The sequence below is a fragment of the Coregonus lavaretus genome, assembly GCF_964263955.1.
Source record: "Coregonus lavaretus genome assembly, chromosome: 36".
In the NCBI taxonomy this organism is placed as follows: domain Eukaryota; kingdom Metazoa; phylum Chordata; class Actinopteri; order Salmoniformes; family Salmonidae; genus Coregonus; species Coregonus lavaretus.
In genome coordinates this window covers 22,626,759-22,653,851 of record NC_140023.1, presented here as the reverse complement: position 1 = coordinate 22,653,851, position 27,093 = coordinate 22,626,759, and the positions used below count along the sequence as shown (strand labels likewise).

The window sequence follows — 27,093 nt, the reverse complement described above, 5'->3', positions numbered from 1 at the left end:
CCGCTCAGCAAGGAAGAAGCCACTGCTCCAAAACCACCATAAAAAAAGCCAGACTACGGTTTGCAACTGCACATGGGGACGAAGATCGTACTTTTTGGAGAAATGTCCTATGGTCTGATGAAACAAAAATAGAACTGTTTGGCCATAATGACCATCGTTATGTTTGGAGGAAAAAGGGGTGGCTTGCAAGCCGAAGAACACCATCCCAACCGTGAAGCATGGGGGTGGCAGCATCATGCTGTGGGGGTGCTTTGCTGCAGGAGGGACTGGTGCACTTCACAAAATAGATTCCATCATGAGGAAGGAAAATTATGTGGATATATTGAAGCAGCATCTCAAGACATCAGTCAGGAAGTTAAAGCTTGGTCACAAATGGGTCTTCCAAATGGACAATGACCCCAAGCATACTTCCAAAGTTGTGCCAAAATGGCTTAAGGACAACAAAGTCAAGGTATTGGAGTGGCCATCACAAAGCCCTGACCTCAATCCTATAGAACATTTGTGGGCAGAACTGAAAAAGCGTGTGCGAGCAAGGAGGCCTACAAACCTGACTCAGTTACACCAGCTCTGTCAGGAGGAATGGGCCAAAATTCACCCAACTTATTGTGGGAAGCTTGTGGAGGCTACCCGAAATGTTTGACCCAAGTTAAACAATTTAAAGGCAATGCTACCAAATACTAATTGAGTGTATGTAAACTTCTGACCCACTGGGAATGTGATGAAAGAAATAAAAGCTGAAATAAATCATTCTCTCTACTATTATTCTGACATTTCACATTCTTAAAATAAAGTGGTGATCCTAACTGACCTAAGACAGGGAATTTTTACTAGGATTAAATGTCAGGAATTGTGAAAAACTGAGTTTTAATGTATTTGGCTAAGGTGTATGTAAACTTCTGACTTCAACTGTATATATATTTTCAAAGAAGCGTGGATCATCATTATTTGGTCCGTAAAGGTGTCACGTCTCCTCCCGTTGCTCCACTCCGGCGCTCTGATTCGCTGGTCTACTGAGCCACCGGTCTGAGCGCACCACCTCGGCAACACTGGAATGGAAACCCAACGCACCCTAATCACCTCCAGCGCACCTGCATCTCATCATCTCATCACCACCCCTATTTAGCACTGGACTGTTCTGTAATATGTTGTGTGTGATTGTTTTTGCTTCGTGTCATGTACTCTCACTTTGTTAATTCCCTTTGTCATTGTTTGAGTAAACCTTGACCTTGTTAATTCCTGCATCTGCGTCCTGCCTCTTCATATTCTCAGTACTCGTCACAAAAGGTTAATGAGCCATATCTGTTTATGGTCCAATAACATATTTAAATTCATCCATCAACCTTGCGGATCTGTTTGGACAATTTGCACATACAGATCACAATTACTGTTATTTAATATCATCAACCTTTTTGAGTTTCTTTGCCCATGGGAGAAGTATATTTCCACATAACTTCGTCTAAAATTGTTGAATGAGTTTCCTGGTAAACAATGGATATTATATTATTTCTCTTTGAGCCAGGTAAATATTGTTATTCTTTTCTTATTATCTGCTAAGCTATTACAATTATAACTGGCTATACTAATTTCACCATTTACCATAATGAGATACAAGTTTCAAATCTATTTATCATAATATATGTTTGTACATTTTCCATTAAAAAGTACCATAGTGATTGAGTGTCCATATAGCTGTACCATGATATTTGCATTGCTACTAAGTAACCCTCCAATTGTTCTTCAATATTCCACGCGCTAAAGCCCCTCCCCATCCCAAGTTGGGTTGTCATCCCAGTGACCGGCAGACCACCCCCGTCCCCCCAGATCCCTAGGCCTCCCAAGAGGCCAGGACCCATCCTTCAAAAAACAGCACACAGTGCCACCCACAGAACAGAAGCAGATCAACCGCTAAAGGTATTTCCAATGCTCTCACCTCAATTTGCTTTATATATAGCAATTAAAAATATACACTACCGGTCAAAAGTTTTAGAACACCTACTCATTCAAGGGTTTTTCTTTATTTTGACCATTTTCTACATTGTAGAATAATAGTGAAGACATCAAAACTATGAAATAACACATATGGAATCATGTAGTAACCAAAAAAGTGTTAAACAAATCAAAATTTATTTTATATTTGAGATTCTTCAAATAGCCACCCTTTGCCTTCATGACAGCTTTGCACACTCTTGGCATTCTCTCAACCAGCTTCACCTGGAATGCTTTTCCAACAGTCTTGAAGGAGTTCCCACATATGCTGAGCACTTGTTGGCTAATTTTCCTTCACTCTGCGGTCCGACTCATCCCAAACCATCTCAATTTGGTTGAGGTCGGGGGATTGTGGAGGCCAGGTCATCTGATTCAGCACTCCATCACTCTCCTTCTTGGTAAAATAGCTCTTACACAGCCTGGAGGTGTGTTGGGTCATTGTCCTTTTTTTTTTGGTTACTACTATTTCATAGTTTTGATGTGTTCATTATTATTCTACAATGTAGAAAATAGTAAAAATAAAGACCCTTGAATGAGTAGGTGTTCTAAAACTTTTGACCAGTAGTGTATATCTATTCAAATATCTTGTGTATCTTAATTTCCATCATTAACAATTAATATGCGTAATAATATTGGCAGTTCATGCAAAGGATTGTTACCTACAGTGGGGAGAACAAGTATTTGATACACTGCCAATTTTGCAGGTTTTCCTACTTACAAAGCATGTAGAGGTCTGTAATTTTTATCATAGGTACACTTCAACTGTGAGAGACGGAATCTAAAACAAAAATCCAGAAAATCACGTTGTATGATTTTTGAGTAATTAATTTGCATTTTATTGCATGACATAAGTATTTGATCACCTACCAACCAGTAAGAATTCCGGCTCTCACAGACCTGTTAGTTTTTCTTTAAGAAGCCCTCCTGTTCTCCACTCATTACCTGTATTAACTGCACCTGTTTGAACTCATTACCTGTATAAAAGACACCTGTCCACACACTCAATCAAACAGACTCCAACCTCTCCACAATGGCCAAGACCAGAGAACTGTGTAAGGACATCAGGGATAAAATTGTAGACCTGCACAAGGCTGGGATGGGCTACAGGACAATAGGCAAGCAGCTTGATGAGAAGGCAACAACTGTTGGCGTAATTATTAGAAAATGGAAGAAGTTCAAAATGATGGTCAATCACCCTCGGTCTGGGGCTCCATGCAAGATCTCACCTCGTGGGTCATCAATGATCATGAGGAAGGTGAGGGATCAGCCCAGAACAACATGGCAGGACCTGGTCAATGACCTGAAGAGAGCTGGGACCACAGTCTCAAAGAAAACCATTAGTAACACACTACACCGTCATGGATTAAAATCCTGCAACGCACGCAAGGTCCCCCTGCTCAAGCCAGCGCATGTCCAGGCCCGTCTGAAGTTTGCCAATGACCATCTGGATGATCCAGAAGAGGAATGGGAGAAGGTCATGTGGTCTGATGAGACAAAAATAGAGCTTTTTGGTCTAAACTCCACTTGCCGTGTTTGGAGGAAGAAGATTGATGAGTACAACCCCAAGAACACCATCCCAACCGTGAAGCATGGAGGTGGAAACATCATTCTTTGGGGATGCTTTTCTGCAAAGGGGACAGGACGACTGCACCGTATTGAGGGGAGGATGGATGGGGCCATGTATCGCGAGATCTTGGCCAACAACCTCCTTTTCTCAGTAAGAGCATTGACGATGGGTCGTGGCTGGGTCTTCCAGCATGTCAACGACCCGAAACACACAGCCAGGGCAACTAAGGAGTGGCTCCGTAAGAAGCATCTCAAGGTCCTGGAGTGGCCTAGCCAGTCTCCAGACCTGAACCCAATAGAAAATCTTTGGAGGGAGCTGAAAGTCCGTATTGCCCAGCGACAGCCCCGAAACCTGAAGGATCTGGAGAAGGTCTGTATGGAGGAGTGGGCCAAAATCCCTGCTGCAGTGTGTGCAAACCTGGTCAAGACCTACAGGAAACGTATGATCTCTGTAATTGCAAACAAAGGTTTCTGTACCAAATATTACGTTCTGCTTTTCTGATGTAACAAATACTTATGTCATGCAAATTAATTACTTAAAAATCATACAATGTGATTTTCAGGATTTTTTTAGATTCCGTCTCTCACAGTTGAAGTGTACCTATGATAAAAATTACAGACCTCTACATGCTTTGTAAGTAGGAAAACCTGCAAAATCGGCAGTGTATCAAATACTTGTTCTCCCCACTGTATAACCAGGATTGCCATTGCATTACATTACATTTTTGTCAAGCAATTATTATTTTAGCAAACAATTATTGTGATTAATCTGATATTGTCCCTAACATCCTTACCCCCTTGCAACAGATGGGGGTTACATACACACACACACACACACACACACACACACACACACACACACACACATCCTCTTACACACTCAACCCCTTTTCCCCCACAATCAACCATAAGCTCAGATGCTCAACAGTTGTTACATCCCAGAGTCCAACTCAAGAAAGGACCTGATTTATGAGTGCATATACAGTTACAGCTTTTTGAGAAAGCATGCAAGATTGAGCAAGAATTGGCAAAAATGTGAGATTTGATTAACCAATGTCAAGTCCTAGGTGATGGAGATCAGATCCAACCCTTTCCCCTGACCATTTTCCCAAGCATCTCTGTGCAGTCAGACCTTTGATTATTTTGTGCCACCAGGGCCACCATAATATGCCCCCTGTCTGATTGTCCGAGTGTGACCCCCTCCCCATGGGTTACTGCAGCCAGTGTTGCCAGCACTGCCACTACCTGGGTGGGGGTACCCCACCGGAATCCCCACCGGCTAGGTACAAGTCGTCAAGGTTCTCATTAGCAGCTTTGAGAATTTCCTTGTATATTATTCTCTCACATCAGGGGGCTCTGGCTTTGTAGGACCAACCCTGCCAGGCAGGCTCAGAATCTTGAGGGGGCGGTGCTGCTCTAGTATGTCTCTGACCGCATTTATCTTTCTGTTTTGGCTGCATATAATAATAATAATATGCCATTTAGCAGACGCTTTTATCCAAAGCGACTTACAGTCATGCGTGCATACATTTTTTTTGTGTATGGGTGGTCCCGGGGATCGAACCCACTACCTTGGCGTTACAAGCGCCGTGCTCTACCAGCTGAGCTACAGAGGACCACCATATAGGCAACTTACAGCAGGTCCATAAAACAGATGGGGACTTCTCTTTGGTGTATAGGTCACTAAGGTGGGTGTCTAGGGTATAGCGTTGGGAACCGTTCCATCATGATAGGACAATAAAAATAATAATTAGATGTATACACAAAATTGAAAGCTCCCTCTCACAATCCTTGCTCACAGACACACATTGATTCTGGGATATGCAACCATTTTTATTTTCTCACTCACTTAACGCCACACTTTTCCAAACACAAAAACACACACCACACCTTCCATCACAATACATCCTCACATACCCACATACTGTGCCTTCTATGTCTTCTGTTTGCTGTGTTTTTATCTCCACCATGTTGATTGAGTACTTTTGTGTTCCAATTAGTTATATTTGAAGATGTATTATTTTGCTAGTTATCCTTTCTTCTAATGCCGTCTTATCCATTTATAAAATACTATAAATGGAATACTAATTATTTTACTTAATTCCCTGTCTTGAAAGGTACAGTGTAGTTGTACTATATTTATTTAACAATTCTTTTATTTTAATGCTTTTCTATCTATATATGTTTAGTTATTCCAATCCCTACCATGGCTAGTATTGGGTGTTCCTTCATTCGACTCCTCTATGAGAACTTTGTAATGTTTAGTATAGCCATGGATTAGTCTTTGTGTCTCTGAACATTTGGTTGTCAATATACAGTTTATCGACTATAAGAGCTACACGCTTCCCTTATAATCTATTCTCCTTGAAGATTGGGTACAGAACTTTGCGCCGTTCTGCAATCTCCCTCGGGAACTGATCATTCATGCCTATTTTCGTGCCAGCGAGTCTTTCAACCAGGCTTTTAACCATTACTTTATCCTTAAAGAAAGCAAATTTGGCAACGATTCGATGCTCATATCTCTGTCCTCTTTGTCCGAAGCGGTGTACACGTTCGAGTTCGATTTTATCGACAGTATCGAGTGGGATTTGAAGCGTTGTAAGAAATAATTCCTTCACTACCTTTTCGGGAACTTCTCCTTCTCTTTCTTGGATACCCGTAAGTTTTCTCTCATAGATCTAGTCTGTATGTCTAGTAAGGCTTCTCTCAGAAAGATGTTCTCCTTTTTAAGTTCCTTAACGTCCGTTTCTGTCTTAGTGACTGTCGCTTTTAGCTTTTTTGGGTTTCTTTCTCCATTATCGCAGCTTTTTCGTCACTCATTTCAAGGCTCGCCTTCAACTCCTTTATATCCTTACTGACTAATTCAAGTATGCCCAGTTTGTCATTTATCGACTTTAACAGATCGCTTTCCACACTTACCAGTCCCAGTGGTGAAAAGCATAAATCATTTGTATCAGTCGAGGAGTCGCGTTTTCTTTTGGAGATTGATTCTCCTCGTTTACCCTCCGTCATATTTGAGTGTTGCTTGTTTTCGTAATATTTTTCAACACATTTCTTTAGCCTTACGATTTGTTTTGTGTTATTATCCAGATTGAATGTCATTACCCATGAGTATATGAAGTGCTAATATTTAGTCTAACTTACTGATATTGAATATTCTGTTTTTATCTTGAGCCGATTTGCACTGCTGTGTTCAGTACGCCATCTTGGTGTTTGTGAACACGTTTGCTTTTTCTCGATGGCAATTTGAATGATCCTGAGGCCCATTGTCGTGCCATTCATCCGCTGCCATCACCTCCTGTTTCAGCATGATAATGCACAGCCCCATGTCTCAAGGATCTGTACACAATTCCTGGAAGCTGAAAATGTCCCAGTTCTTCCATGGCCTGCTGTCAGAGTGTTGAGTGTGGATGTAGTGCAGGAATCAAGCGCAGGGACAAGGAGGTTCTTCAACGGACTTTAGTATATATATGTATCCCAACACGGGAAATGAGTCGCCAACCCAACCGGGCGGCACGAACAATTACGCACAACACACAGTGCGGAAAAACAAGAAAAGGCGCACGCAGTGCGAACTCTCGAAAATACTAAATAAACGAGAGAGAGAACTACTCGGAGGCAAACTGACAATAACAATCACGCATAACACCTGCCCCAAACAAACCAACTAAATAAGGAGAATAATCAAGACACAAATAAGGGACAGGTGTTATGCACAGACAAAACCAAAAGAACAAAAAACATCGAACGGTGGCAGCTAGTACTCCGGAGACGACGACCGCCGAAGTCCGCCCGAACAAGGAAGAGGAGCAGCCTCGGCCGAAACCGTGACAGTACCCCCCCCTTGACGCGCGGCTCCAGCCGTGCGCCGACCCGGAGCTCGAGGACGACCCGGACGACGCGGAGCAGGGCGCGCAGGATGACCCCGATGGAAATCGGTCAGTAGGGACTGGTCTAGCACGTCCCTCCTTGGCACCCAGCACCGCTCCTCCGGACCGTACCCCTCCCACTCCACGAGATATTGAAGACCCCCCATCCGGCGTCTAGAATCCAGAATGGACCTCACGGTGTACGCCGGAGCCCCCTCGATGTCCAACGGGGGCGGAGGAGTCTCCTCAATCTCAAAGTCCTGGAGTGGACCAGCTACCACCGGCCTGAGGAGAGACACATGGAACGAGGGGTTAATATTTTTGTAGTCAACAGGTAGTTCTAACCTATAACTCACCTCGTTCAATCTCCTCAGGACTTTAAACGGCCCCACAAACCGCCGACCCAGCTTCCGGCAGGGCAGGCGGAGGGGCAGGTTTCTGGTTGAGAGCCAGACTCGATCTCCAGGTGCGTACACTGGCCCCTCACTGCGGTGTAGGTCGGCGCTCGCCTTCTGTCGACGTATGGCACGCTGCAGATGGACGTGTGCAGCGTCCCACGTCTCCTCCGAGCGCCTTACCCACTCATCCACAGCGGGGGCCTCGATCTGGCTCTCATGCCATGGTGCCAGCACCGGCTGGTACCCCAACACACACTGAAACGGGGTTAGTTGGGTGGAGGAGTGGCGAAGAGAGTTCTGTGCCATCTCCGCCCAGGGCACATATCTCGCCCACTCCTCCGGCCGGCCCTGACAGTATGACCTCAGAAACCTACCCACATCCTGGTTGACACGTTCAACCTGCCCATTACTTTCCGGGTGGTAACCCGAGGTAAGGCTTACCGACACCCCCAACCGTTCCATAAATGCCCTCCACACTCTCGAGGTGAACTGGGGGCCTCGGTCAGACACTATATCCTCGGGTACCCCGTAATGCCGGAAGACATGGGTGAACAGAGCCTCCGCGGTCTGCAGGGCAGTGGGTAGACCCGGCATGGGAAGGAGACGACAGGCCTTCGAGAACCTATCCACAACGACCAGGATGGTAGTGTTTCCCTGTGAGGGGGGAAGGTCGGTAACAAAATCCACCGAGAGGTGGGACCAGGGTCGTTGTGGAATAGGCAGGGGTTGTAACTTACCCCTGGGCAAATGTCTGGGCGCCTTACACTGGGCACACACCGAACAGGAGGAAACATAAATCCTCACATCCCTAGCTAACGTTGGCCACCAGTACTTCGTGCTAAGGCAGTGCACTGTCCGGCCGATACCCGGATGACCAGAGGAGGGAGACGTGTGAGCCCAACAAATGAGGCGATCGCGTATCTCGAGCGGAACGTACGTCCGACCCACAGGACACTGAGGAGGACTCGGGTCGGTGCGTAACGCCCGCTCGATCTCACCATCAACCTCCCACACCACCGGAGCAACCAGACAAGACTCCGGTAGTATGGGCGTGGACTCAACTGACCTCTCCTCCGCGTCATACCGCCGGGACAGAGCATCTGCCTTCCCGTTCTGGGACCCAGGGATGTATGTGATCTTAAACACAAACCGGGCCAGGAACATAGTCCACCGAGCCTGGCGAGGATTCAGTCTCCTAGCTGCCCGGATGTACTCCAGGTTACGATGGTCAGTTTGAATGAGGAAAGGGTGTTGAGCCCCCTCGAGCCAATGCCGCCACACCTTTAGGGCCTGTACCACGGCAAGCGCACCGGACCCCCCTTTAACAGAGACGTTATGGGAGCTGCCACCTGTCCAAAACCCCGGATAAACCTCCGGTAGTAATTCGCAAAACCCAAGAACCGTTGCACCTCCTTCACCGTGGTTGGGGTTTGCCAATTACGCACAGCTGACACCCGGTCTACCTCCATCTTCACCCCTGACGCAGATAACTGGTAACCCAGAAAGGAGACCGACTTCTGAAAAAACAGACATTTCTCTGCCTTGACATATAGGTCATGCTCCAACAGCCTCCGCAATACTCGGCGCACCAGGGCTACATGCTCAGCACGGGTAGGACTATACACCAGAATGTCGTCGATGTACACAACCACTCCCTGTCCCTGCATGTCCCGGAAAATCTCATCAACGAAGGATTGGAAGACTGAGGGAGCATTCATCAACCCATATGGCATGACTAGATACTCGTAGTGCCCGGAAGTCGTGCTAAACGCTGTCTTCCATTCATCGCCCTTACGGATGCGCACCAAGTTATATGCGCTCCTAAGATCCAATTTTGTAAAGAACCGCGCGCCGTGCAGTGACTCCGTCATAGTCGCAATCAGAGGAAGCGGATAGCTGTACTTCACTGTGATCTGATTGAGACCGCGGTAATCAATACACGGCCGCAGACCTCCATCCTTCTTCTTCACAAAAAAGAAACTTGAGGAAACGGGTGAAACGGAGGGCCGTATGTACCCCTGTCTAAGAGACTCAGAGATGTACGTCTCCATCGATCTTTTCTCCTCTTGAGACAAGGGATACACATGGCTCCGCGGGAGAGCTGCGCCTGACTGGAGATCTATCGCACAATCCCCCCGTCTATGAGGCGGCAGCTGCGCAGCCCTAGTCTTACTGAACGCCAGTGCCAAATCCTCATACTCGGGGGGAATCTGCAGTGCTGGCATTAGATTCGGACTCTCCACCGAGGTCGCCCCTATGGAAACACCCAGACACCGCCCCTCACATTGAGCAGACCACCCTTTAAGAGCTTTCTCTCGCCACCCAATAATAGGGTCATGAGTCATCAACCAGGGAAGACCCAGCACCACCGGATACGCAGGAGAGTCAATCAGATAAAGCTGAATTCTCTCCTCATGACCCTCCTGCGCCATCATCTGAAGTGGTGCTGTGACCTCCCTAATCAACCCAGACCCTAACGGACGGCTATCTAGGGCATGGACGGGGAAAGGCTTATCAACAGGAAGGAGGGGAATCCCTAACTCTAAACAGAACTGGCGATCTATAAAATTCCCAGCTGCGCCTGAATCTACCAGCGCCTTATGCTGGGAACGAGGTGCAACCTGTGGGAAACAAACAGGCAAGGTTAGGTGCACGACAGAAAGCTCTGGGTAAGCAGGGCGCCTACTCACCTGGGGGGACCCCCCAATGCTAGACCTGCCATCTCCTCTTGGAGTGGACCAGCTACCACCGGCCTGAGGAGAGACACATGGAACGAGGGGTTAATATTTTTGTAGTCAACAGGTAGTTCTAACCTATAACTCACCTCGTTCAATCTCCTCAGGACTTTAAACGGCCCCACAAACCGCCGACCCAGCTTCCGGCAGGGCAGGCGGAGGGGCAGGTTTCTGGTTGAGAGCCAGACTCGATCTCCAGGTGCGTACACTGGCCCCTCACTGCGGTGTAGGTCGGCGCTCGCCTTCTGTCGACGTATGGCACGCTGCAGATGGACGTGTGCAGCGTCCCACGTCTCCTCCGAGCGCCTTACCCACTCATCCACAGCGGGGGCCTCGATCTGGCTCTCATGCCATGGTGCCAGCACCGGCTGGTACCCCAACACACACTGAAACGGGGTTAGTTGGGTGGAGGAGTGGCGAAGAGAGTTCTGTGCCATCTCCGCCCAGGGCACATATCTCGCCCACTCCTCCGGCCGGCCCTGACAGTATGACCTCAGAAACCTACCCACATCCTGGTTGACACGTTCAACCTGCCCATTACTTTCCGGGTGGTAACCCGAGGTAAGGCTTACCGACACCCCCAACCGTTCCATAAATGCCCTCCACACTCTCGAGGTGAACTGGGGGCCTCGGTCAGACACTATATCCTCGGGTACCCCGTAATGCCGGAAGACATGGGTGAACAGAGCCTCCGCGGTCTGCAGGGCAGTGGGTAGACCCGGCATGGGAAGGAGACGACAGGCCTTCGAGAACCTATCCACAACGACCAGGATGGTAGTGTTTCCCTGTGAGGGGGGAAGGTCGGTAACAAAATCCACCGAGAGGTGGGACCAGGGTCGTTGTGGAATAGGCAGGGGTTGTAACTTACCCCTGGGCAAATGTCTGGGCGCCTTACACTGGGCACACACCGAACAGGAGGAAACATAAATCCTCACATCCCTAGCTAACGTTGGCCACCAGTACTTCGTGCTAAGGCAGTGCACTGTCCGGCCGATACCCGGATGACCAGAGGAGGGAGACGTGTGAGCCCAACAAATGAGGCGATCGCGTATCTCGAGCGGAACGTACGTCCGACCCACAGGACACTGAGGAGGACTCGGGTCGGTGCGTAACGCCCGCTCGATCTCACCATCAACCTCCCACACCACCGGAGCAACCAGACAAGACTCCGGTAGTATGGGCGTGGACTCAACTGACCTCTCCTCCGCGTCATACCGCCGGGACAGAGCATCTGCCTTCCCGTTCTGGGACCCAGGGATGTATGTGATCTTAAACACAAACCGGGCCAGGAACATAGTCCACCGAGCCTGGCGAGGATTCAGTCTCCTAGCTGCCCGGATGTACTCCAGGTTACGATGGTCAGTTTGAATGAGGAAAGGGTGTTGAGCCCCCTCGAGCCAATGCCGCCACACCTTTAGGGCCTGTACCACGGCAAGCGCACCGGACCCCCCTTTAACAGAGACGTTATGGGAGCTGCCACCTGTCCAAAACCCCGGATAAACCTCCGGTAGTAATTCGCAAAACCCAAGAACCGTTGCACCTCCTTCACCGTGGTTGGGGTTTGCCAATTACGCACAGCTGACACCCGGTCTACCTCCATCTTCACCCCTGACGCAGATAACTGGTAACCCAGAAAGGAGACCGACTTCTGAAAAAACAGACATTTCTCTGCCTTGACATATAGGTCATGCTCCAACAGCCTCCGCAATACTCGGCGCACCAGGGCTACATGCTCAGCACGGGTAGGACTATACACCAGAATGTCGTCGATGTACACAACCACTCCCTGTCCCTGCATGTCCCGGAAAATCTCATCAACGAAGGATTGGAAGACTGAGGGAGCATTCATCAACCCATATGGCATGACTAGATACTCGTAGTGCCCGGAAGTCGTGCTAAACGCTGTCTTCCATTCATCGCCCTTACGGATGCGCACCAAGTTATATGCGCTCCTAAGATCCAATTTTGTAAAGAACCGCGCGCCGTGCAGTGACTCCGTCATAGTCGCAATCAGAGGAAGCGGATAGCTGTACTTCACTGTGATCTGATTGAGACCGCGGTAATCAATACACGGCCGCAGACCTCCATCCTTCTTCTTCACAAAAAAGAAACTTGAGGAAACGGGTGAAACGGAGGGCCGTATGTACCCCTGTCTAAGAGACTCAGAGATGTACGTCTCCATCGATCTTTTCTCCTCTTGAGACAAGGGATACACATGGCTCCGCGGGAGAGCTGCGCCTGACTGGAGATCTATCGCACAATCCCCCCGTCTATGAGGCGGCAGCTGCGCAGCCCTAGTCTTACTGAACGCCAGTGCCAAATCCTCATACTCGGGGGGAATCTGCAGTGCTGGCATTAGATTCGGACTCTCCACCGAGGTCGCCCCTATGGAAACACCCAGACACCGCCCCTCACATTGAGCAGACCACCCTTTAAGAGCTTTCTCTCGCCACCCAATAATAGGGTCATGAGTCATCAACCAGGGAAGACCCAGCACCACCGGATACGCAGGAGAGTCAATCAGATAAAGCTGAATTCTCTCCTCATGACCCTCCTGCGCCATCATCTGAAGTGGTGCTGTGACCTCCCTAATCAACCCAGACCCTAACGGACGGCTATCTAGGGCATGGACGGGGAAAGGCTTATCAACAGGAAGGAGGGGAATCCCTAACTCTAAACAGAACTGGCGATCTATAAAATTCCCAGCTGCGCCTGAATCTACCAGCGCCTTATGCTGGGAACGAGGTGCAACCTGTGGGAAACAAACAGGCAAGGTTAGGTGCACGACAGAAAGCTCTGGGTAAGCAGGGCGCCTACTCACCTGGGGGGACCCCCCAATGCTAGACCTGCCATCTCCTCCCCTGGAGGACCCGCCCCAGCACCTAGCCGCAGTGTGCCCTCCACGACCACAGTTGGTGCAAGGGCCGGGTCCCCTCGGGCTCCTCCTCCTGCGTTCCCTAGCGCCAGCACCTCCGAGCTCCATAGGGCTAGGCTCAGAGGTGCTGGAGAGTGGAATGGGCAGACCCCCCCCTCCGGGACGCCCACGGGTGGCGAGCAGGGTATCCAGCCGGATGGCCATGTCGACCAGCTGGTCGAACGTCAACGACGTGTCCCTGCACGCCAACTCTCGCTGGACGTCCTCCCGGAGGCTGCAGCGGAAATGGTCGATATGGGCCCGCTCATTCCACCCTGCGTCAGCCGCTAGGGTCCGGAACTCCAAGGCAAAGTCCTGTGCGCTCCTCATCCCCTGTCGGAGGTAGAACAGACGCTCCCCCGCCGCCTTCCCCTCTGGTGGATGGTCGAATACAGCACGGAAGCGGCGGGAGAACTCCGCATAGTTCGTGGTTGCGGCGTCCATTCTCCTCCACTCGGCGTTGGCCCACTCCAACGCCTTGCCGGTGAGACAGGAGATGAGGGCTGAGACGCTCTCGTGTCCCGAGGGCGCCGGGTGGACGGTGGCGAGGTAGAGCTCCACCTGCAGCAGGAACCCTTGACACCCGGCGGTGGAGCCGTCGTACGCCCTCGGGAGCGAGAGCCGAATCCCACTGGGTTCCGGAGATGTACCCTGAGGGCTGACCGCTGGAGCTGGGTCGGTGGTGGGAGGTGTGGGCACCCCGCTGGTCTCCCATCGGTGTAGGGTGGTCATCACCCTATCCAGGGCGTGACACACCTGGTTCATACGGTCCTCCTGACCACGAAGCCGTTCGTCCAGATCGGCGGTCGGCGCGGTCGCTCCTGCTGATTCCATGAAGATGCGTGATTCTGTCAGAGTGTTGAGTGTGGATGTAGTGCAGGAATCAAGCGCAGGGACAAGGAGGTTCTTCAACGGACTTTAGTATATATATGTATCCCAACACGGGAAATGAGTCGCCAACCCAACCGGGCGGCACGAACAATTACGCACAACACACAGTGCGGAAAAACAAGAAAAGGCGCACGCAGTGCGAACTCTCGAAAATACTAAATAAACGAGAGAGAGAACTACTCGGAGGCAAACTGACAATAACAATCACGCATAACACCTGCCCCAAACAAACCAACTAAATAAGGAGAATAATCAAGACGCAAATAAGGGACAGGTGTTATGCACAGACAAAACCAAAAGAACAAAAAACATCGAACGGTGGCAGCTAGTACTCCGGAGACGACGACCGCCGAAGTCCGCCCGAACAAGGAAGAGGAGCAGCCTCGGCCGAAACCGTGACACCTGCATACTCACCAGACATGTCATCCATTAAGCATATTTGGGATGCTCTGGATTGACGTGGACGACAGCGTGTTCCAGTTCCCGCCAATATCCAGCAACTTTGCACAGCCATTGAAGAGGAGTGGGACAACATTCCACAGGCCACAATCAACAGCCTGATCAACTCTATGCGAAAGAGATGTGTCGCGCTGCATGAGGCAAATGGTGGTCACACCAGATACTGACTGGTTTTCTGATCCACTCCCCTACCTTTTTTTAAAGGTATCTGTGACCAATATATGCATATCTGTATTCCCAGTCATGTGAAATCCATAGGTTAGGGCCTAATACATTTATTTCAATTGACAGATTTCCTTAAATGAACTGTAACTCAGTAAAATCTTTACAATTGTTGCAAGTTGCGTTTATATTTTTGTTCAGTGTAGATGTACTACATTACATTCTATTAATAATATTTCTACAATCTGTTATTCTTTAAGAATACATAATGGCACTGTCATGCTTGTTGGAAAATACCCCATAAAATGCAAAATGTTCAACACAAGTTTGAATATTCACCCACATTAACAATTTTACTTAACTGGCACAATTTTACTTAATTCTGGTCTTGCTTGGATAGCCATGTCTGGTGAATGTGACTAGACTAATCTAATAGGACTAGTGAGGATCCAGTGAGGCCTAAGGGTTCACAGCATAGCACAGTTTGGTGAAGTCCTTGGTGTTCCTCTGGCTGTCAATCAGTACCAGGGGGTTCCTCTGATGGTTCTCAATGATGTGGGAAACACTGGTGAAACGCTGAGGGAATACATTAGGAGGTGTTAGGCCTATAGGTTAGCAATCAGACCATCAGTATTACATTCATATCAGGAAATTGTTATAGAGCAAGATGAGACGCTGTCTACCTCCTCTCCTTTCTTCTCCCTTCCAAGAGTGTACTGCTGCGATGCTTGGATGTAGCGCACTGGGATGTTGTAGACTCTGCTGTTGTAATACACCACTAAAGTGTATGGCTGCTGTCTGTCCTGACCAGAGCTCTTCCTTATTAGGAATGCCCCATCCTGATACAGAGAAGACACACAGTACAGTCAGCTGGAGCATAAGTCTCTTTTTAATCCAATCCCCATTATTTTGTTTATGAAAAAATTCAAGTATATTTTAAGACAGGGGTTCCCAAACGTTTTCACTCAGGCCCCATGTCTAATGTGTATTCATCCACATCGATGGGGCCGCAGTGGAGAAGGTGAAAAGCTTCAAGTTCCTCGGTGTACACTCTTAGAAAAAAAGGTGCTTTCTAGATCCTAAAATGGTTCTTCAGCTGGCCCCATAGGAGAACCTTTTGAAGAATCCTTGTTGGTTCTAGGTATAACCCTTTTGGTTCCAAGTAGAACCGTTTTGGGTTCCATATAGAACCCTATCCACAGAGGGTTCTACATGGAACCAAAAATGGTTCTACCTGGAACCAAAAAGGGTTTTATCTGGAACCAAAAAGGGTTCTCCTATGGGGACAGCTGAAGAACCCTTTTGGAACCCTGCTTTCTAAGAGTGTACACATCACTGACAATCTGAAATGGTCCACTCACACAGACAGTGTGGTGAAGAATGCACAACAGCGCCTCTTCAACCTCAGGAGGCTGAAGAAATGCAGCTTGGCCCCTAAGACCCTCACAAACTTTTACAGATGCACCATTGAGAGCATCCTGTAGGGCTGTATCACCGCTTTGTACGGCAACTGCACCGTCCGCAACCGTAGGGCTCTCCAGAGGGTGGTGTGGTTTGCCCAATGTATCACCGGGGGCACACTGCCTGCCCTCCAGGACATCTACAGCACCCGGTGTCACAGGAAGGCCAAGAAGATCATCAAGGACCACCCGACCCACGGCCTGTTCACCCCGCTACCATCCAGAAGGCGAGGGCAGTACAGGTGCATCAAAGCTGGGACCAAGAGACTGAAAAACAGCTTTTTTTCTCAAGGCCGTCAGACTGTTAAATAGTCACCACTAGCCGGCCTCTGCCCAGTACCCTGCCCTGAACTTTAGTCACTGTCACTAGCCGGCTACCACCCGGTTACTCTACCATGCACCTTAGAGGCTGCTGCCTTTGTACATAGTCATGGAACACTGGTCACTTTAATAATGTTAATATACAGTTTTACCCACTTCATATGTATATACTGCATTCTAGTCAAGGCCTATCTTATTTAACTATTTCTGTACATATACTATTCTTCAGATATACTACATATTGTATCCATATATATATATATATATATATATATATATATATATATATATATATGGTGTATATATATATATACAGTTGGGGAAAAAAGTATTTAGTCAGCCACCAATTGTGCAAGTTCTCTCACTTAAAAAGATGAGAGAGGCCTGTAATTTTCATCATAGGTACACGTCAACTATGACAGACAAATTGAGAAAAAACATTTTTATCCAGAAAATCACATTGTAGGATTTTTTATAAATTTATTTGCAAATGATGGTGGAAAATAAGTATTTGGTCATCTAAAAACAAGCAAGATTTCTGGCTCTCACAGACCTGTAACTTCTTCTTTAAGAGGCTCCTCTGTCCTCCACTCGTTACCTGTATTAATGGCACCTGTTTGAACTTGTTATCAGTATAAAAGACACCTGTCCACAACCTCAAACAGTCACACTCCAAACTCCACTATGGCCAAGACCAAAGAGCTGTCAAAGGACACCAGAAACAAAATTGTAGACCTGCACCAGGCTGGGAAGACTGAATCTGCAATAGGTAAGCAGCTTGGTTTGAAGAAATCAACTGTGGGAGCAATTATTAGGAAATGGAAGACATACAAGACCACTGATAATCTCCCTCGATCTGGGGCTCCATGCTAGATCTCACCCCGTGGGGTCAAAATGATCACAAGAACGGTGAGCAAAAATCCCAGAACCACACGGGGGGACCTAGTGAATGACCTGCAGAGAGCTGGGACCAAAGTAACAAAGCCTACCATCAGTAACACACTACGCCGCCAGGGACTCAAATCCTGCAGTGCCAGACGTGTCCCCCTGCTTAAGCCAGTACATGTCCAGGCCCGTCTGAAGTTTGCTAGAGTGCATTTGGATGATCCAGAAGAGGATTGTGAGAATGTCATATGGTCAGATGAAACCAAAATATAACTTTTTGGTAAAAACTCAACTCGTCGTGTTTGGAGGACAAAGAATGCTGAGTTGCATCCAAAGAACACCATACCTACTGTGAAGCATGGGGGTGGAAACATCATGCTTTGGGGCTGTTTTTCTGCAAAGGGACCAGGACGACTGATCCGTGTAAAGGAAAGAATGAATGGGGCCATGTATCGTGAGATTTTGAGTGAAAACCTCCTTCCATCAGCAAGGGCATTGAAGATGAAACGTGGCTGGGTCTTTCAGCATGACAATGATCCCAAACACACCGCCCGGGCAACGAAGGAGTGGCTTCGTAAGAAGCATTTCAAGGTTCTGGAGTGGCCTAGCCAGTCTCCTGATCTCAACCCCATACAAAATCTTTGGAGGGAGTTGAAAGTCCGTGTTGCCCAGCGACAGCCCCAAAACATCACTGCTCTAGAGGAGATCTGCATGGAGGAATGGGCCAAAATAACAGCAACAGTGTGTGAAAACCTCGTGAAGAATTACAGAAAACGTTTGACCTGTGTCATTGCCAACAAAGGGTATATAACAAAGTATTGAGAAACTTTTGTTATTGACCAAATACTTATTTTCCACCATTATTTGCAAATAAATTCATTAAAAATCCTACAATGTGATTTTCAGGATTTTTTTTTCTAATTCTGTCTGTCATAGTTGACGTGTACCTATGATGAAAATTACAGGCCTCTCTCATCTTTTTAAGTGGGAGAACTTGCACAATTGGTGGCTGACTAAATACTTTTTTCCCCACTGTGTATATATATATATATATATATATATATATATATATATATATATATATATATGGTGTATATATATATATGGTATATATACAGTGCATTCAGACCCCTTGACTTTTTCCACATTTTGTTATGTTTCAGCCTTATTCTAAAATGGATTAAAAAAATTAAATCCTCATCAAGTTGCATACAATACTCCATAATGAGTGAAAACAGGCTTTTATAATTTTTTGCAAATGTATTAAAAACAAAAAACAGAAATACCTTATTTATATAAGTATTCAGACCCTTTGCTATGAGACTCGAAATTGAGCATCCTGTTTCCATTGATCATCCTTAAGATGTTTCTACAACTTGGAGTCCACCTGTGGTAAATTCAACTGATTGGACACGATTTGGCAAGGCACACACCTGTCTATATAAGGTCCCACAGTTGACAGTGCATGTCAGAGCAAAAACCAAGCCATGAGGTCGAAGGAATTGTCTGTAGAGCTCCGAGACAGGAACGTTTCGAAGCACAGATCTGGGGAAGGGTACCAAAACATTTCTGCAGCAAGACTCTTCCTAGAGCTGGCCGCCTGGCCAAACTGAGCAATCGGGGGAGAAGGGCCTTGGTCAGGGAGGTGACCAAAAACCCTAAGGTCACTCTGACAGAGATTCAGAGTTCCTCTGTGAAGATAGGGGAACCTTCCAGAAGGACAACCATCTCTGCAGCACTCCACCAATCAGGCCTTTATGGTAGAGTGGCCAGACAGAAGCCACTCCTCAGTAAAAGGCACATGACAGCCCGCTTGGAGTTTGCCAAAGGCACCTAAAGGACTCTCAAACCATGAGAAACAAGATTCTCTGGTCTGATGAAACCAAGATTGAACTCTTTGGCCTGAATGCCAAGCGTCACGTCTGGAGGAAACCTGGAACCATCTCTACGGTGAAGCATGATGGTGGCAGCATCATGCTTTGGATATGTTTTTCAGCTGCATGGACTGGGAGACTAGGCAGGATCGAGGGAAAGATGAGCGGAGCAAAATACAAAGAGAACCTTGATGAAAACCTGCTCCAGAGCACTCAAGATCTCAGACTGGGGCGAAGGTCCACCTTCCAACAGGACAATGACCCTAAGCAGACAGCAAAGACAACACAGGAGTGACTTCAGGACAAGTCTCTGAATGTCCTTGAGTGGCCCAGCCAGAGCCCGGACTTGAACCCGATCGAACATCTCTGGAGAGCCCTGAGAATAGCTGTGCAGCGAATGCTCCCCATCCAACCTCACAGAACTTGAGAGGATCTGCAGAGAAGAATGGGAGAAACTCCCCAAATACAGTTGTGCCAAACTGCATGTAGCGTCATACCCAAGAAGACTCGAGGCTGTAATCACTGCCAAAGCTGCTTCAACAAAGTACTGAGTAAAGGGTCTGAATACTTATGTAAATGTTATATTTCAGTGTTTTATTTTTAATACATTTGCAAAGATATCTAAAAACTTGTTTTTGCTTTGTCATTATGGGGTATTGTGTGTAGATTGATGTGGAATTATTATTTTTTAAATCCATTTTAGAATAAGGCTGTAACGTAAGTCAAGGGGTCTGAATACTTTCAGAATGCACGTATATACTCTGGACTCCGACATTGCTCGTCCTACTATTTCTATATTTCTTAATTCCATTATTTTACTTTTTAGATTTGTGTGTACTGTTAGATATTACTGCACTGTTGGAGCTAGGAACACAAGCATTTTGCTACACCCGCAATAACATCTGCTAAGTATGCGACCAATAATTTTATTTTATTTGATATTTGAGTGACTCAAACATTACAACAAAATCTAAGGGCTAACAAACCTAGCTAAAAAACATTAGCTGACATGGGCTAGTTGATATGGACATTTCTGACAAGTTATAAATAGCTCTCTAAGGTATGCATTGATTGACATGACAACAGGAAAACTTATGATGCACTACCCAATTTCGAACTTGCACCTTGTGCATTCTACTATTACAACTTTCAAGAGCAAGTTGAAAGCCGGAATTAGTTCCAAAAAGGGAAGGGGGGACCCCCCCCCCCCCCCCCCCCCCGCCGACCCACCCCACAGTTTGGGAACCACTGTCTTAAGACTATGTAATAATAAGAGTATGTTTATTTGTCGGTAATCATGTGAGTGAGACTCGCCTTATTTGAGCGGATCAAAGCCTCCTCAGCTGTCTTACGGTCACAGGTGCTGGCATACCAGGGTTTCTTGAAGACATCTGCCCCCTAATAACAACAACAAAAATACAGCAACAAGAAAGTGGGTTTAAAGTCAAGTCCATGTGGCTCTGAAAATACAGCCTTTGCGGTCTCCACAAACTTAATAGTGTATTCATCCATGCATTGTATATGTGATAACCAGTATTTTGAGCTATATCATTGTATGTTATATAGTACATAAAATTGTGAAATTCAGTTCAGGTATTTATCACCTCTTCAGCATCCGTTAACCTGTTTTCAGCTGTGGGTACAGTTCCTCTGTCTGGTTCTGAGAATGAGAAAACAGTGAAGGGAAAAATTATAAAGTTAAATAATCATTTGGGGCTATATCGGCTATATCTGTCCGCTAACACAGGATTAGTAAAGGCCCAGTGCACTAGTTTTGTGAAAAAATATTGTTTTCAAATTATTTTAGATTTTTTTTATTAATCTATGGACACACCTACTCATTCCAGGGTTTATCTTAATTTTTACTATTTTCTACACTGTAGAATAATAGTGAAGACATCAAAACTATGAAATAACACATCTGGAATCATGTAGTAACCAAAAAAGTGTTAAACAAAACAAAAAATATTTTATATTTGAGATTCTTCAAAGTAGCCAACCTTTCCTTTGATGACAGCTTTGCACACTCATGGCATTCTCTCAACCAGCTTCATGAGGTAGTCACCTGGAATGCATTTCAATTTACAGGTGTGCCTTGTTAAAAGTTAATTTGTGGAATTTCTTTCCTTCTTAATGCGTTTGAGCCAATAAGTTGTGATGTGACAAGGAAGGGGTGGTATACAGAAGATAGCCCTATTTGGTAAAAGACCAAGTCCATATTATTGTAAGAACAGCTCAAATAAGCAAAGAGAAATGACAGTCCATCATTACTTCAAGACATGAAGGTCAGTCAATCCGGAATATTTCAAGAACTTTTAAAGTTTCTTGAAGTGCAGTCGCAAAAACCATCAAGCGTTATGATGAAACTGGCTCTCATGAGGACCGCCACAGGAATGGAAGACCCAGAGTTACCTCTGCTGCAGAGGATAAGTTCATTAGAGTTAACTGCACCTCAGATTGCAGCCCAAATAAATGCTTTACGGAGTTCAAGTAACAGACACATCTCAACATCAACTGTTCAGAGGGGACCGCGTGAATCAGGCCTTCATGGTCGAATTGCTGCAAATAAACCACTACTAAAGGACACCAAAAGAAGAAGAGACTTGCTTGGGCCAAGAAACACGAGCAATGTATATTAGACCGGTGGAAATCTGTCTTTTGGTCTGATGAGTCCAAATTTGAGATTTTTGGTTCCAACCGCTGTGTTTTTGTGAAAAGCAGAGTAGGTGATTGGATGATCTCCGCATGTGTGGTTCCCACCGTGAAGCATGGAGGAGGAGGTACGATGGTGTGGGGGTGCTTTGCTGGTTATACTGTCAGCAATTTATTTAGAATTCAAATCACACTTAACCAGCATGGCTACCACAGCATTCTGCAGCGATATGCCATCCCATCTGGTTTGCGCTTAGTGGGACTATCATTTGTTTTTCAACAGGACAATGACCCAAAACACACCTCCAGGCTGTGTAAGGGCTATTTGACCAAGGAGAGTGATGGAGTGCTGCATCAGATGACCTGGCCTCCACAATCACCCGACCTCAACCAAATTGAGATGGTTTGGGATGAGTTGGACTGCAAAGTGAAGGAAAAGCAGCCAACAAGTGCTCAGCATATGTGGGAACTCCTTCAAGTCTTTTGGAAAAGCATTCCTCATGAAGCTGGTTGAGAGAATGCCAAGAGTGTGCAAAGCTGTCATCAAGGCAAAGGGTGGCTACTTTGAAGAATCTCAAATATAAAATATATTTGTTTAACACTTTTTTGGTTACTACATGATACCATATGTGTTATTTCATAGTTTTGATGTCTTCACTATTATTCTACAATGTAGAAAATAGTAAAAATAAAGATAAACCCTTGAATGAGTAGGTGTGTCCAAACTTTTGACTGGTGCTGTATATACATTTTTTTGTATATTCAGGGGGGTGCTGCAGCATCCTTAGCACCGGTACTTCCCACAGCTATGGACACAAGTCTCTCAGACCAGTACTTACTGTGAGAGGTAAACATCTGTGGCCGAGGAATCCTGCAGTAGAGAAAACAAGAATATACTGTAATTTGCCAGGACACTGAGGTTTGAGGAAACGTACAGTGCTGTGGTTACAAACAGCATTCTGTCATTCCAAGATAATTGATATTGGCCTTTTCCCAGGTCAGTTTGTGCTGTCTTGCAAACAGATCTGGGACCAGGCTGGAAAGAGATATGTGCGTGCAAAATAGTGACTTCTAATGAGGTCATGATGTTTCTTACTTGGCACGTTTGTATTCAGAGGGCTGGGGTGTGGTCGTGGGTTTCTGGGTACTGTGCCTCATGGCCAATGCTGGGCCTGTCGACATAGCAAGAGTGTGTGTTATAGTAGCCTAATATTATGCAAGTGGATGACTGCATAAAATATGTAAAACTTTATAACTTAGGTAAATTCATTAAATCTTTGAACAACAAATTAAAACAAATGAAGCTTTGATCCAATTGAGCACTCTAATAGTTTAGGAATAGTTACCTTCATTTTCCCTGGATGCAATATCTTGCCTCTGAAAAAAGACAAAACATTATAATTCTACACCATTTCCCATATAATTTTGAATTTCACTGGTTTTTTTCTCCAAAGGATCTTTTAGAAATTTCCTACCGGCCTAAAAGATGGCTTCAATGGCTTCCTAAAATAGAGAGGTTTAAGTGAGTTAAGTAATACCTGGAACCAGACCTTTCCGGCACTCTTAACTGAACGAGCGGCCCGCAATTAACAGAAAATAAATGATATATGATTTTAGTGAGTGACACGTACGTCTCTCTGGGCATTGGTTTGGGAAACGCAGGCAGGGGCTTCTCACCAGACTTTGTACTGCCACCTAGAACTGAATGAATGAAATAATCTTATTAAATACTTTTTTCTTTACATAGTTGAATGTGCTGACAACAAAATCACACAAAAATGATCAATGGAAATCAAATGTATCAACCCATGGAGGTCTGGATTTGGAGTCACCCTCAAAATTAAAGTGGAAAACCACACTACAGGCTGATCCAACTTTGATGTAATGTCCTTAAAACAAGTCAAAATGAGGCTCAGTAGTGTGTGTGGCCTCCACATGCCTGTATGACCTCCCTACAACGCCTGGGCATGCTCCTGATGAGGTGGCGGATGGTCTCCTGAGGGATCTCCTCCCAGACCTGGACTAAAGCATCCGCCAACTCCTGGACAGTCTGTGGTGCAACGTGGCGTTGGTGGATGGAGCGAGACATGATGTCCCAGATGTGCTCAATTGGATTCAGGTCTGGGGAACGGGCGGGCCAGTCCATAGCATCAATGCCTTCCTCTTGCAGGAACTGCTGACACACTCCAGCCACATGAGTTCTAGCATTGTCTTGCATTAGGAGGAACCCAGGGCCAACCGCACCAGCATATGGTCTCCCAAGGGGTCTGAGGATCTCATCTCGGTACCTAATGGCAGTCTGGCTACCTCTGGTGAGCACATGGAGGGCTGTGCGGCCCCCCAAAGAAATGCCACCCCACACCATGACTGACCCACCGCCAAACCGGTCATGCTGGAGGATGTTGCAGGCAGCAGAACATTCTCCACAGCGTCTCCAGACTGTCACGTCTGTCACATGTGCTCAGTGTGAACCTGCTTTCATCTGTGAAGAGCACAAGGCGCCAGTGGCGAATTTGCCAATCTTGGTGTTCTCTGGCAAATGCCAAACGTCCTGCACGGTGTTGGGCTGAAAGCACAACCCCCACCTGTGGACGTCGGGCCCTCATACCACCCTCATGGAGTCTGTTTCTGACCGTTTGAGCAGACACATGCACATTTGTGGCCTGCAGGAGGTCATTTTGCAGGGCTCTGGTAGTGCTCCTCCTGCTCCTCCTTGCACAAAGGCGGAGGTAGCAGTCATGCTGCTGGGTTGTTGCCCTCCTACGGCCTCCTCCACGTCTCCTGATGTACTGGCCTGTCTCCTGGTAGCGCCTCCATGCTCTGGACACTACGCTGACAGACACAGCAAACCTTCTTGCCACAGCTCGCATTGATGTGCCATCCTGGATGAGCTGCACTACCTGAGCCACTTGTGTGGGTTGTAGACTCCGTCTCATGCTACCACTAGAATGAAAACACCGCCAGCATTCAAAAGTGACCAAAACATCAGCCAGGAAGCATAGGAACTGAGAAGTGGTCTGTGGTCACCACCTGCAAAACCAGTCCTTTATTGGGGGTGTCTTGCTAATTGCCTATAATTTCCACCATTTGCACAACAGCATGTGAAATTTATTGTCAATCAGTGTTGCTTCCTAAGTGGACAGTTTGATTTCACAGAAGTGTGATTGACTTGGAGTAACATTGTGTTGTTTAAGTGTTCCCTTAATTTTTTGAGCAGTGTATATTATATGTATGCTGCTTTCTTGGCCAGGGCTCACTTGAAAAAAAAGATGTAAATCTCAATGTGACTTATCTGGTTAGATAAATAAATAAAATAATCATGGAAATAGCAGAGTAGTGTTGGCAAAATGAATGAGATGGTTCCATTTTGCATTAAATACAAATGTTGTCAATCCACTAGATGGCATAATAAGCCAAGTGAAGTAACTACCAATACAGTACTTCAAATATTTGGAGCATATGGAACAATGTTCTTTGTCAATAGTTGTTTGTAGTCTTTTAGAACTTGTTATTGGCATATTATTGTTTGAACGTTTAGTCATTTGGCTGATGGTGGTAATATGGATGAATACATACTTTCATCTGGATTGCAGACTTCATATTCATCATCATCTATGGGCTCCTGGACCTGGATGACAATAATAATACATAAAAACTATATGATTCCAGTGTTCATAATATCCAATATTTTCTTTACTTTTCTATTATTATCTCATCAAATAAGCTATTTGTGGTCAGGTACAAAAACTAGGGTCTCTCTGATACAGTAGCACTTACCGGGATGGGTGGAAATGTCTTTATGTGCATTCTAGAGAGAGAAGATCAAATATAAATGATTCATGTAAGTGTGACAATGAAACTGAAGAAAACAACCTCATGTTTAGTAAATAGTTTATCTTTAAATAGTTATCATGTATAAAATAGTTTTCCCGGTCTCTTGAATAAGTTGTAGTCATTATTAGCACCTTGGGCTGGCTCTAGGGGTCAAACCCTGTGCAGGGACTTTGAGTGTGGAAGGTCTGTTAAAAAATGTGTTAGAAAAAACTGTCATTTTAGTATCTCATCCATCATTTTAAGCAATGAATATACACTGAGTTTACAAAACATTAAGAACACTGCTCTTTCCATGACATAGACTGATCAGGGGAATCCAGCTGAAAGCTATGATCCCTTATGGATGTCACTTGTTAAATCCACTTCAGTCAGTGTAGATGAAGGGGAGGAGATGGGTTAAAGAAGGGTTTTTAAATCCAGTTTTTCAAGAACTGCAACGCTGCTGGGTTTTTACGCTCAACAATTTCCCTGTGTATCAAGAATGGTCCACCACCCAAAGGACATCCAGCCAACATGACACATCTGTGGGAAGCATTGGAGTCAACATGGGCCAGCATCCCTGTGGAACGCTTTTGACACCTTGTAGAGTCCATGCCCCGACGAATTGAGGCTGTTCTGAGGGCAAAAGGGGGGTGCAACTCAATATTAGGAAGGCGTTCCTAATGTTTGGTAAACTCAGTGTATCTTTAGATATTTCCCTTACAGGAAATGTTGATCCCTTTTGACCCTGTCTGAAAAGTGCTACGATCCTTGAACCAGAACTGACCTGCTCACTGGGGGAGGAGAGTTTTCCTTAAGATAAAAGAGAAAATGGGACACATTAAGCATAATCCTACAGTTATTGCATAGTCATTAACTATACTATTAATTGTAATGTATTAGCCATTGGTTATCAAACCCACCTCCATGTCAGGAACTTCATACACATCTAAAAAAAAAAAAAGAACAAAAAAAGACTAAGCCTCAAAGTTAGGAATATAGGAGAGCAGGGTTCTAACCCAGTCGTCCACACTAAGCACAATACATTTATTAAATCCCCCAAAACAATTCCATATATTCAGTGCTCCTGCTGAGATGCAGTTACATA

General features: G+C 46.1%; 1 protein-coding gene across 4 annotated transcripts in view; it reads right to left on the bottom strand.

Moving 5' to 3' along the window:
* Window positions 1-15,079: 15,079 nt before the first annotated feature.
* Window positions 15,080-27,093, bottom strand: part of LOC311110865 (B-cell linker protein-like) — a 29,585-nt gene continuing 17,571 nt past the window's right edge. The window contains exons 9-22 of one of the 4 annotated variants that reach the window (XM_084153464.1): window positions 26,909-26,934; window positions 26,773-26,798; window positions 26,138-26,191; window positions 25,950-25,980; window positions 25,749-25,800; window positions 23,804-23,867; window positions 23,648-23,675; window positions 23,519-23,549; window positions 23,269-23,344; window positions 23,012-23,043; window positions 21,125-21,180; window positions 20,835-20,918; window positions 15,664-15,819; window positions 15,080-15,556 (exon numbers count right to left, since the gene is read on the bottom strand). In XM_084153464.1, coding sequence (XP_084009590.1) covers window positions 15,440-15,556; window positions 15,664-15,819; window positions 20,835-20,918; window positions 21,125-21,180; window positions 23,012-23,043; window positions 23,269-23,344; window positions 23,519-23,549; window positions 23,648-23,675; window positions 23,804-23,867; window positions 25,749-25,800; window positions 25,950-25,980; window positions 26,138-26,191; window positions 26,773-26,798; window positions 26,909-26,934 — 833 coding nt within the window. In that variant the 3' untranslated portion in view covers window positions 15,080-15,439. Of the gene's footprint in view, window positions 15,557-15,663; window positions 15,820-20,834; window positions 20,919-21,124; window positions 21,181-23,011; window positions 23,044-23,268; window positions 23,345-23,518; window positions 23,550-23,647; window positions 23,676-23,803; window positions 23,874-25,748; window positions 25,801-25,949; window positions 25,981-26,137; window positions 26,192-26,772; window positions 26,799-26,908; window positions 26,935-27,093 lie in introns of all 4 variants that reach the window. The other 3 variants (XM_084153463.1, XM_084153461.1, XM_084153462.1) reach the window with 3 other exon arrangements.